A 12,566-nucleotide genomic window follows, 5' to 3' on the forward strand; every position below is an offset into this window, starting at 1 on the left:
CCATTTGAACTCTTTGAAGGTAATTTTTCTTGATTTTTATCGAGTGTATTCTTAGGTAATTTCAGTTATCTAAGATGTAATTAACTATAGGGGCTTGCCCTTATAGGAAGCTTTTCTCGAACCCAGCATAATATAAACCCTATTTAATTCCTTATATTAAATAGGGGAACTTGTCGGCCAATACATTGGTTTCGCAGACCAAACGGATGTCATAACTTTCTTTAGTTTATTTGATCGAGCCTCACTCTCAATTCTTGCGTTCATCCTTCGGGATAGATACATGATTTGAGATGAAGCGCTCTTTCATCTAAACTATGAAAATTATGGGGTCAGTTTGACTTCATCTTTTTCAAAACTAAATTTTTTAAAACGTCCTTCCGAAGCAGGCAACGGGATTTCAATTCCGATGACCGACAGCTTCTTACGGGCAAACCCCACACCAAAAATAGTGCCGACATGCCTCAAGTAAATGATGTCACATGGTCTAATTTACTTCTTCATTTTTGCTTCATGCAAAAAAATAGAGTTTTTTAGGACCAACTTGGAAGCAAGGAAATGAAATAGAGGTAAGAAGAATTTTTTAAAGAGTGAGCGCTCTTTTAGGAGGGAACTTGAACCATCTACGAGGAGCAACTTTAAAAGTGGTGGCAAAGAGCATAAAAATGGTGTAATGTGAAATAATATTCACGAAATCATTCACATGATCAAGTGGGTCAAAGGTACCTTTGTGTATTTCAAGTTGAGGACCATTAAACTTTCAGGGAATGCCTTACATAAGGATCTCATGTGGAAATGGGTTGCAATGAATGTAGGTGACATCTTGATGCTGGGAGAAGAATTTCACAAAAAATGGGTCCCCTTGCTCCAATGAGTGGGGCAACATGCATGAAAGATGAAAGAGACCTAAGCCTCTATAGCAAGTTGAGATATTTGGTTACAAAAGTTCTTCATTCGAGAGTTAAATTAAACTTGGGAGAGAAACACATTGCTTTTAGAAGACTTTACGAGATTTAGGCAAAAAGAGAGAGGAAATGCTATGAAACAAGTGTGTGTAGTGAGATTATTCCTACCATAACTATTTTCATTCTAATTAGTAAATAATTTTTATATGATAACACAAAAAATATAATCGATAGACTCGAGTTAGTACCAGGAGAACCAAGGGGAAGCAAGATATTCAAGGCTTCATATAAGATGAGTAGAAAAAAATATTTTGATGTAGTTACATGAGGATAAGGGAAGGAAAAGAGTGCTAGAACAAAAGAAAACTCAGAGAGAGAGAGAGAGAGAGAGAGCGAGAGAGAGTTATGGTGATTCTCCCCCACAGACCAATGTCAACTTCTAGAGCAAGCACCATCAAATGTTAGCTATCTCAATAAATATGACACCAGTGAACGGCATACAATAAACCTTCTCAAGGCATCCAAAAGATAAGAAATTAAAAGCAAGGAAAGATACCAGTAGTACAGATTACACAGACCAATGTCAACTTCTAGAGCAAGTACCATCAAATGTAAACTATATCAATAAATAAGACACAAGTGAACGACATACAATAAACCTTCTCAAGGCATCCAAAAGATAAGAAATTAAAAGCAAGAAATATACCAGTAGTAGAGATTACACAGGAGAAAGTATTTCTTTTATGCAATTTCATCAAAACGGTAAAAGAAGAGGAGAAAAAAATGGAGAACCTCACATTAAGGGTGATTAAATAATGAGAAATTATTGCAAAAAGCTAGCTTAGTATATTTAGTTATGATCTAGAGCTTTTGGTCAAGTTTCAAAGGATTTAAAGGCTGGTAAGAGAAATGGAACAAGATTAGGTGAGGATGGACCTAAGATTTGCCGAGATACTGTGAATGATCTTTAAAAATTATGTGAAGGTCAGAGCAGGCTTTGGAATGCTAGAGGAAATGCAAAAGATTAGAAAGAGATATTTTTATTCAAGAAAGTAAGCATAAGCCAAATTTTAGCTCTTGGACATTTAAGGCAACATTTTAGAAGAGCTCCATGTAGCAATAGGAGCACTGCCAGCACTTTTGGGCAAGCAAATGAAAAAAATCAACCCACGTTAAAAGACGCTTAGATGATAATAGAAATTCCTGGAGTAACTTGCTTCTACTTGGTGGATTATAACTTAAATTTTTAACACTGCAGTGTAGAGTTTTTTTAAAGATCCAATGGAGTTGATGTACTACCGGCACCATGGATAAAATCTCAAACCAAAGCACTACATCAAGACCAAGGCTCATCATCAAGCACAAAACCTCAAAAGAATGAATTATGGCCAGCCTCTCCTCACTCAAATTTAATTTTGGTGAGTTTAGTAAACCAAGAACTCCCTCCCACATCCCCATGCCGACCCCCCATAAAATGGAACGAAGATATATTAAAGATTAAAACTACTCCATCTTCCAAAATTGGTCTGGATGAATTTTTCTTGCATAAAAAAGCTATATTTTTAATCGTTTTAGTCTTTTTTTTTTTCATTATTGTTTAACTATGTCACAAACCCAAATAATTGATTGTAATTGGTTCCCGTGCTAGAAAGAAAAATATACATGATGATTTAAAATCCAAGATCCAACCATATTTTGTTCCCAATATATTAATGGGGAGAATCAAAGCAATTAAGTAATCAAAGAATGAAGTCGGAAATCCATGAATCAATAAAGTGGTCCTCCTTTACAAGGAATTTATGCATTTTTTCATCACATGAAATTGCAATGAAAATATTATAAATATGTAATGATTTTTTAGACGAAAATAAACTTTAAAAAGCATTGGTTTTATACAATGAAAATTGAAGTTTGGTGGCTTACTCGTGTGTTTCCTAGAAACAGTGCTTGCATTTCTCCTTTTAGTAATTGTTCCTTGAAATAATATTCTTATCAATTTAACTTTTGTCGTGTCGCATATCTCAAGTCATGGATAGCCCTCTATCTTAATCAACTGAGTTTGTTACTTCGTTTCAAACAATTTTTTTCCCCAAAAATTTCAAAAACATTTCAAGTCACCAAGGGGAATCTGGTTTGAGCGAATAAGAATCTAAAAATACAAAATATAAGAGATGCAGAGTAGACGAGCGTGATAAACCTAAGCTATGAGTTGCTTACATCAAAGCACACAACACAAATGTTCTGCTTCGTTTGAAATAATAACAACAAAGTGAATAAAAAGACATGATGATAAAAAATGGAGGAACTGAACTGAAATTTATTTCGCACCCCCTCTTTAGCTTATAAAAAATAAGTGAAAAAAGGTACCTTCCCCTTGTGTCAGGTTGAAGAGATATTGAATTGTTGTTCTCATATGTGAAGGGATCATACAGCCACATCAATGATGAATACTAAATTGTGATTGAAAATTTGCATTTGTTCACATATTTGCTATAACTCATTCCTATCAATAACACTGAAACCAGAAACAAAGTTATAAAATAAATTGCATTTATATTTTTCCCAATTCCTTCAAACTAAACAGAGCCAAAAGAAAAACAAGTAACATCTGAAACTTAGCCGCTAAAGATGAAACAATTGAAAATAAACTTACAATGTCAACACCAAAAGAACCTCCGCACTATAGAAATACTCATTTTCCAAAATAAGAAATACAAAAGCAACAGAGACTATTCTGGGATTACCAAGCTCTAGCTCTTGATTTGGAAGGGTTTTGGTTCATCCCGCAGAAGCATATTTGCTACGAGAGATAAAATCGCAGTGGAACTTTGCCTGGTACGGAGATTCACTGCCGCGAACAGTAAATCGCAGACCGGCGTCAATTCTGAAACTTCTGAAAGACATTAAGGCTGTAAACAGATCAAAGCGGAAGAAAAAGGGGAATAATAGAGAAGAAATTGGCGGAACGAATTACGAAAAAAATGGGACATTTACACACACACACACACATATATATATATATATATATATATAATTCTTATATATTTAGTTATTTGCATATCTAAGAACTAAAGTTTATTTTAAATTTAAACATAATAAAGTATTTTTGTAGAAATTTCACATCAATTTGGTGATCGTACGAGATAAAAATCTTGATTTTATTGAAGAATATAGCGAGTTCAAAAGAAATCAGATTGATTGTGCCTCCTATCAAGAGTTTTGCACGAATCTACAAGTTTAGTGCCCTAGCTTTGGAGACCTCTCTTGTAATAAAGAATTAGGGCTTTCATAAGGGGAGGTCAACCCAAACTCAATCAAAATAAAATAAGAGACCATAGCTACAAATCTTGATCCAATGGGAAGGACTTGCTGCTGTTTCTACATATAATGTAATAGATATTATAACCGTAAACTTTCAAGAGATGACATATCTTTTCATAGTGTTACTTAGAAGCAAGTAGTTATAATAAAAGAACATATCAAGCATCTACCACAGACCTGTAAACAACACTGAAGAAAAATTATAAATAAAACTTTGTAGCTAGCAGGGTGGCAACATAAATGAAATAACTTCCCTGTGCTGTAATTTTTTTCTTAGTTTTCATAGGAGATTTCAGTTTAAAGTTGGGAGCAGCTAGGAAGACTCGAACCAGAGATGAAGAACATAGGACGCCATTCGAGGGGAGAAAATTGAGAATAGGAAAGCTAGTGGTGTTAAAAATTAATCCGACACGCTAATATGACTAGAACTTAACTCGAAAAAATTTAGATTCGGGTTAACCCGAATATTTTCCTGGTCAAGTTCAGGTATATTTATAAATGCTATTATATTTTGAATTCCATGCAATTTACAAATTTTTGAGGTAAAAATTATAGCAATGGAGAGAACAGTAAAAAATAATTTTACGGCTAGAAATTAGATATATTTTGAAACAATCAATAATGACTAATATCATTATTTTGTCTTTTGAGTTAGGTAATCATATGATAAAGGCCATGAAATTTTCTACCAATATTTTATTTCTAATAGATGATGGTTATAATAAATCTGTAGATTTCTGGTTGTCATATTTTGCTTATTGACATGTTGGACATGTAATGATGAACTGAATTTTGTCTTGTTTCATCATTGGCCAAAATATTGGGCCATTACTCTAGCTTTTGTACATCTTATGCCTCCATGTCCTGCCACTCTTGATGAGTATAATTATAGTAATATGTTTGATTTCAGTTGAACAGTATTGGCCAATATGATTCCATGTTTGAAATAAATTAGCCCATTTTTTGGTATGCAATGATGAAAATTTACATGTGTTGATATCATGTCTGTACATAACTTTTGCATTTCTGGTAAGTCTATTGTTTCCTTTCTTTTTTGATCAAGTCAAGTTCTAGCTTGGGTTTGAGTCAAATCTTGGAACTCAGTTGTTTTTATTGGCTAAGGCCTCGTTTGGGGCTGCGTTCGGGCCACGGTTTGAGGTTGATTGGGGCTACTTTAGTACTGTGTCATGGTGTGTTTTAAGGAAAATGCGGACCGCAAATTAGACCCGCGTTCCACGTTGCTTACTGATTTTATTACCCCTTCATCACTCCATCTCTACCAATTCGTGTTCATCGTTTTAGTTTCTCATTTTTGTTGGATATTGATGTCTTTGTTGGTTTTTTATGGTGACGATGTTGGCAGCAGCGTTGAGGCATTTTTTTGTTGTGAATTTGAGAAAAATATACTTTTTTTATTTATTTTATATAAAACAACAGCAAAACCTTAATCCCACTTCGTGGGGTCGGCTACATGAATCTTTTTTCTCTATTGCGTCCTATTTAGTGTCATATTTTCATCTAGTTCTAATAAATTAAGATTATATTTTATACAATAAGCCTAAATCTTCCTAGTTCTACCTCTGTCTTTCTCAACATAAGTCGAATTTAAAACATCTATTCTCCTAATCGGATCCTCAGATGGTCAATGTTTAATGTGACCAAACCATCTAAGACGACTCTCTCTAATTTTGTCCGTCATTGGAGCTACACCAACCCTATTACAGATATATTCATTTCCTATTTTGTCTCTAAGTGTAAAGCCACTCATCCACCTAATCATTCTCATCTCGGAAACACTTAACTTGGTATTATGCTTTTCTTTTAAAGGCCAACATTCAACGAAAATAGAGCATTGTAGGTCTCACCACCCTCTTATAAATTTAACTAAATAATTACCATCGTGAGTTGAATCATCAACAGAGGATCAATTAGATTTGATAATTTAAAATTTATTTCTGATAAATTGAAATCTATTTACACGATAGTAAACAGTTGAATGATTTAAATTTTTTAAGAACTTATTATAATAGCACATCATATGAATCTACAAAATTATTGATAATGAAAATAAAAAAAAAATTATATGATGAATTTATTAACAAGGTTTTACATGTTGTGTTGGTGGCTACTGAGTATTTTTTTTTTCTGATGGATAGTTCATATGTCTATAAAGCTAACCATTAAAATCAAATTCAAACCTCAAAAAGACATTAATTGATGAACATTTTAACAAGGTCTCAAGTCCGGATTTTAAATATTGAGATTTTTTAAGAAAAATTATTTGTAAGCACGGACATACATGCGTGTACATAGACGTATGTATATATATGGCTCGCCATATAAGCTCATTGGCTTCGTATTGGTTATAAAATGATGAAAATTTAAAATTCTTATCTTTAAATCGAGTTTGCACCCTTAAAACTAAACAATCTCTTCGAGTTTGTTCCAACAACAATTTTATTGCTATCACTAAATATGATAAAACTATTCAATATCTTCTAACAAGACCGGGAGTTATGTGCTCTTTTCCATGGGTGATGATACTATTTGTTCTCCCCAAAGCAAATTACTTTCCATTTCTATGAAGCCTTCATATGTGTGGAAATTTCTTCATATACCTTCTTCCTCTACTTCTTCTTGTGTTGCTTAGTATTCTAAGGCTTTGCCTTACTATATCAAGCTCCCTCTCTTTTCGTTCCCCTTCTCTCTCCATGGTTACAAGCTTTGTTCTAAGAACTTGCAATGCCTCCTCCTTCGCTTTTAGCTCAACCTTTAGAGTTTCTATCATAGCTCCTTGTTCAAATCCCCAACAGAATTGACCCCCTATAAAAAAAAACAAAGAAAAAATGTTATTTTTTATTTAAAAGAAATTATAAGAAGAAAATAATTAAGAAAATGTAAATTCATTTTTTATGCTTTTTATTGAGATAAATTTGAAGAGGGGCTCTGAAATTTTAGGATAAAATTAGGGGTCATTTTGGATCAATTTTGATTTTTATTTTGTTTTGCTTATGTTTTTACTTAAAAATATATATATTTGGTATGTTATAACATATTTAGTTGTAGATGTTTTTAATTTTTTTTAAAAATATGTTAGTTTGCTTTAAAAAAAAATAAACAAAAATCATATAAACATAGCTTTAAAATAAAAGTAAAAAAAAAAAATAATAAAAGTGTTCCCTAACAAGCACTTATCCTCTCACAAATGCAAAATGCCAAATAAAAACTAGGCTTTTCCTTATAAGTACCTTAGGGACCATTTAGGATCACTTTTTAATTTCTATTTCTTATTTTATTTTGTTTATATTTTGATTTAAAATAAAATATATTTGACTATTTAGTTAATGCAAGGTTTTAGTTAAAAATACTCTAAACAAAAAAAAAATTATTTTGAATATTTTCAAAATTTTTAATTTTTCTTAGAAAAAAATAAAATATGTACAAGAACAAAATAAGAAAACATATTTTTAAAAACAAATGAGAAAAATAAAAAAAATTAAAAAAAAAAACTAAACTGATTCTAAATAAGCCCTAAATAAATGAAAAATCTATTTTACTCAACATATAAATTATAAAAAAAGGGTAATACCTCTTTAAATAAAGTAGCAAAAATAGAAAAAAATTTAGCTTCTACTATATAGCTACTATTGACTCAATTCAATGACATGACAATCACAGCTCATAAAAATATTTATCTTTATTTTTCAAAATATTTCTAAATCAAATACATGTGATAGATTTTTTTTTTTTTCATTTTTATTTATTTATATTTTTTTATATCTTTTATTTTATTTTATTTTTTCATATTTTTATTAAAACCTAGCATAGCTTTAGTCACACTCACTACAAGGTGAAGGATTTATTTGTGTGATGGTGGTCCTCATGGTGAGTAAATGGATGCATAAATTACTAAGGAGGTTGAAGAAAAGGACAATGCCACTAAATGTTTGATAGGTCATTTCATGTGATGCTCAGAGGAAAATTGGATGGTTAAAAAGAGCTTTTATAGTTATAACTTGTTCTAAATTATTAGGTTTGATGTCTTCTAATGTTAGTTTTAGTTGGAGCCATCTGTAATATATTCAGTACATCAATTTTTGCATAAAGGAATATCAAATTACATTTTAAGTCCATTTGAGGTTGTTAATAAGGGAAAATATTTACGTACATAAGATTCCTATCAAAATACCCCCCTGTAACTTCCGTGTAACTTATTTGTTCCTATAAAACTATAGAAGCGCGAAAATCATTTATAGGTTACATGGAGGTTACAGGGAGGTTACAGAAGGGTATAACCTCGATATAACCCCCCTATACCCCCTGAATAACCCCTGGACGTACGCAGCGCTGCGTACGTCTTATGCACGCAAATATTTTCCGTTAGTTAGGGGATCTTACTGTTTCCATATTAATGTCCTAAGGTTTAGTAGGGAAATTTAATTTTTTACTTGGATTTGAATGTAATTATTTTATAATACAGAGTTCAGATTTACATTTTTTTTTTCTATAAGTTAAGAAAAGGGGCAATTGCATCCATACCACACAATTCATATGTATTTACATATCTAACACCTAAAACAATGATATTTACATGAGTAACAATCAAATATTTGACATCACATAAAAAATATCCCCAATACCATCTTCTTAAAAGTGAAATATACATTTTGCATGCATAGGCTTATAGTGTTATAAATGTAAATATATTAAATTTTGGTGTTTGATATGTAAATATATAACAATTGTATGGTATGCATGTGAATTTGCCCCGAATATTTTACCTTGCAAACTAGAGAGAATTACAAGTTTCTTCCAACTTTATCACGTCAATATTCCGAAATAATTCTTTGAAAAAGATAAAAAGGCTCAAAGTATTTTGATTATATATATATTAATCAAAATAAATCTCAACATTCTTGAATTTATTTTAAACTGATTGTAACATAAAATTTTAATTTCTCATATCTTAAACTATGAATAAAATTTTGAGATCTATCACGACTAGAGGGGTAAACGAACCGAACACGAACGAACAGAGCTTGTGTTCATGTTCGATTCGTTTGAAATTTAATTTGTTTGAAATAAGCTCGTGTTCGAAATTGTTCATGAAGTCATTGTTCGTGTTCGTTTCTTAACGAACGAGCCGAACATGAGCTGTTCATAAACGGCGAGCCAGTTTGACATCTCTAATATTAATATATATAAATAATATATTATATTAATTATACTATTACTAATATAGTATATTAATATATTATTATTATTAATTTATTATATATTATAATTTTATTTTAATTTATTTTATATTTCGAACAATAACAATTCAAACACGAACAAACGATCATTGTTCGCGTTTGGTTCGTTTAACTGACCGAATGAAAAAAATTTGTTCACGTTCGTCTCGTTTGATTATCGAACGAATCAAATACGAACTCATTGACGAACCAAACACGAGTTGTTCGCGAACAAGAAGCTTTTTTGACAGCCCTAATCATGACCAAATTTTTTTCAATTTACATACGCACCGCACAATTCCTATGTATTTACATATCTAACACCTGAACTTCAGTTTTTACCCATATATACAATACGATCCATGTATGAAAAGGCCTATCACTTTTAAAAGGTTAAAATAGTGATATTTTTTATGTGATAGAAGATACTTGGGTGGCAATAAATGTTATTTAAAAAAATCAGTCATTAGATATGTAAATATGTAGAATTGAGTGGTTTGTATGTAAATGTCCTTCGAATTGTCTTATCCTCAACCTGTGTTCAGTACATTATTTTACCATAATTTAACCCAAGAATTATTTAAGCTGTGAAATTATTTTCTTAGTAAATAATAATAATAATAAATAATAAATAATGAAGTGATAGGATAAGATTATTTTTTTCTCTAAAATATAGACCCTCCATTGGCATCCAAAGCTACCATTCTTCACTAAAAACAACCCTATGAGCATGCCTAAAAATAATATTTTTATTCACCCAATGTTTTGACAGTGAGATTGAGCATCTTATAAATTTATTATGTCCTAAATAATAATAATAAAATTAATCATGTAAAATCAGCCAATAATCCTTAAAACAATATTTTACGGATTTAGTTGATAAAAAAGTTCTAATTTTATATATAAGAAAATATAATAATTTTGTTTCATTAAATGTCTGTTTGAAGCAGCATCCAGTTTATTCAGATGAGTTGTTTATCCTGATAAGCTGTCGATAAACAGTTGATCCAAATAAACGGTCTGACTGTTTGATTTGTGCGTTTGGAAAATAGTTGATTCTGAATAAATGAACTTCTATCCATATTTTAGATAAGCTGTTTAGTTTTTAACAATCATAAGATTATAAAGACTAATAAAATTAGCAGGCTTTTATCAATCATAAAGATCAGATTGAAAAAAGAAAATTTTTTTTTTGGGGGGAAAATACCTTCCTTCGTCCTCAGGATGAGTTCATCAAGCTCAGTCTTGATAGCCAAATAGAGCTGTTTCCACTTCTCCATGGCCGCCTCCTTCCTCGCTTGCTCCTCTCTCATGCGTTCAAACATGTAATCTCTCTCTACTTGTGGCGGCGCCGGAACCAGTGGTGGAGCAGCCCCGCCGCAGCCGCCTCCAATCTTCTGACTGTATCTTCTTCCTCCTCCACCTTCCTCCTCAACATCGCCACCTCCTTCCTGTGTCTTTTTCTCTGCAAAGAGAATAATTGCTGGTTCTGCTCCTTCTCCATTGTTATCTCCCTTAACCTCCCTTCTAAAATACTGATTTTGGCTCTCAGCTCTCTTGGCTCAACAATGTGTTTGGTGTAGCATTTGCTGACTGCGAGTCCCATCTTCTTCCTCCTCCTTACTTCTTAGAGCACTGAGGGGCTGCGGTTTAAAATGGTGGGTGGGGTGGGTTAATGCGATCGTGTGGTGGAGAACAAAAGGAAATTAGTTAACGGTTTTAGCATTAATTATATATTGTTAAAATTTAAGATATATAGTTAATAATTAAGCTGAGGGGCATTTACTCACATGGTACCCAATTCCTGTACATTTACAATAAACTGCTAAACTTTATATTTTGTTCTTAGCACCACATTTTAAAAATATATAAAAAATAAAATATAGGTATTAATTATGTGACTCCTAAAGCTAATTGTTAGGAATATTCCAACGGTTAAGATGAGATTGGATTTTGTTAGATTGGGTTGAGGAATAATTAAGAGCGCTATGATGGTGATTAGTGTTATGGGAGTGGGAATCAGTTTAGTTGAGTGTGGCCTCAACTTTTCTAAAAAAAGATTATATGCATAAAATCATTATGGGAAATGCTTTGAATTGAGAAAGTGTATTTGGAGGGATTTGTTTGGTTGGAAGAAATAGGAGGATATTGTAAATTTTTTTTTTGCAGGAATTTTAGGAAATAAAATGTTTGTTATAAGAAATTATAAATACAATAAAAATATGAATGAATTTGAAATTTACATATTTAATTCATTTTGGTTGACCTTAGAATTCAACTAATTTGATGAAGTCAACACTGTGTTGTGTTGAACATTATTTACTTTTATTATAATTATGGGGTTTTTTGTCTTTTAATTTTATTTACTTGTATGATCTAGTTCTCCTCTATAAAAGAGACTTGGGTTTCATGATGGGTGTATGGTGAGAAATCTTAAGTTGTAATCTCAAGCTATTTTTTTCTTTCTCCTCATTCGGTGCTAGTGGAATCTCCCTCCCCGTGGACGTAGACGAATATATTTAATACCGAACCACATAAATATTTTGTGTTTGATTGTTGTTGTGTGAATTTCTACACTTCTTCATTATTTTAAATATAACACTTCTTCATTGTTTTCAACATAAACCTCTAGAACTTCAAGGTTGTTCTTCTAGCATTCGGTATGACGTAATTCTCCTATCTTTTAGGCTTTGGCATGATTGTGTGTCGTGTGATATAAGTCCTAACTCATTTTAGGATCTCGAGATTGTTCGTTCGGTACGACGTAAATCCTCCTATCTTCTTAAATTATCTACATTAATCGTATGCCACGCAACGTGAGTGTTATATTTAAAATAAATGTAAGAGTAAACATCAAATAACGTCATTTCCAAAGTGTAAAACAAAGTAGTAGGATATTTTGAGAAGTTATCGAGGTTCTCCTCAAAATCTTTGACATCCCCTACCTTTTACTTCCTTAAATTCTAAAAATAATTGTTCCACATTTTGCCCATTCCACTTGATTTTCCAATGAACAATCATGTAAACTAAACTTTGAGTCCTTGAAAACCAAACCCCCAATCTTAATCAAGAGTTGTCTTATGTGATTTCAGTTGCTAAAGATATAACT

General features: G+C 31.7%; 1 protein-coding gene and 1 long non-coding RNA gene across 3 annotated transcripts in view; both read right to left on the bottom strand.

Annotated features, from left to right (window-relative positions):
• The window catches only part of LOC110018067, a 48,020-nt gene extending 44,140 nt beyond the window's left edge, over nt 1-3,880 (bottom strand). The window contains exons 1-2 of one of the 2 annotated variants that reach the window (XR_002293329.1): nt 3,647-3,880; nt 3,270-3,417 (exon numbers count right to left, since the gene is read on the bottom strand). This is a non-coding gene — a long non-coding RNA (uncharacterized LOC110018067). The other variant, XR_002293330.1, reaches the window with a different exon arrangement.
• Nucleotides 3,881-6,509: 2,629 nt separating this feature from the next.
• On the bottom strand, nt 6,510-11,133 carry LOC110036486. Its single transcript, XM_020740942.1, has 2 exons — nt 10,665-11,133; nt 6,510-7,046 (listed from the first exon to the last, which is right to left on the bottom strand). Exons 1-2 carry the CDS (start codon nt 10,780-10,782, stop codon nt 6,814-6,816), a joined length of 351 nt encoding a protein of 116 aa, XP_020596601.1. The 5' UTR covers nt 10,783-11,133; the 3' UTR covers nt 6,510-6,813.
• Between the last annotated feature and the right edge of the window lie 1,433 nt (nt 11,134-12,566).

The sequence above is a fragment of the Phalaenopsis equestris genome, unplaced genomic scaffold (assembly GCF_001263595.1).
Source record: "Phalaenopsis equestris unplaced genomic scaffold, ASM126359v1 Scaffold000002, whole genome shotgun sequence".
Classification (NCBI taxonomy): domain Eukaryota; kingdom Viridiplantae; phylum Streptophyta; class Magnoliopsida; order Asparagales; family Orchidaceae; genus Phalaenopsis; species Phalaenopsis equestris.

Bases quoted from the DNA above. Each gene is read 5' to 3' on its own strand.
- LOC110036486 (XM_020740942.1), bottom strand. From the start codon at position 10,782: ATGTTTGAACGCATGAGAGAGGAGCAAGCGAGGAAGGAGGCGGCCATG. The intron at 7,047-10,664 runs GTATTTTCCCCC...TTTTTTTTATAG, and splicing joins CATCCTGAGGACGAAGGAAG to GGGGTCAATTCTGTTGGGGA.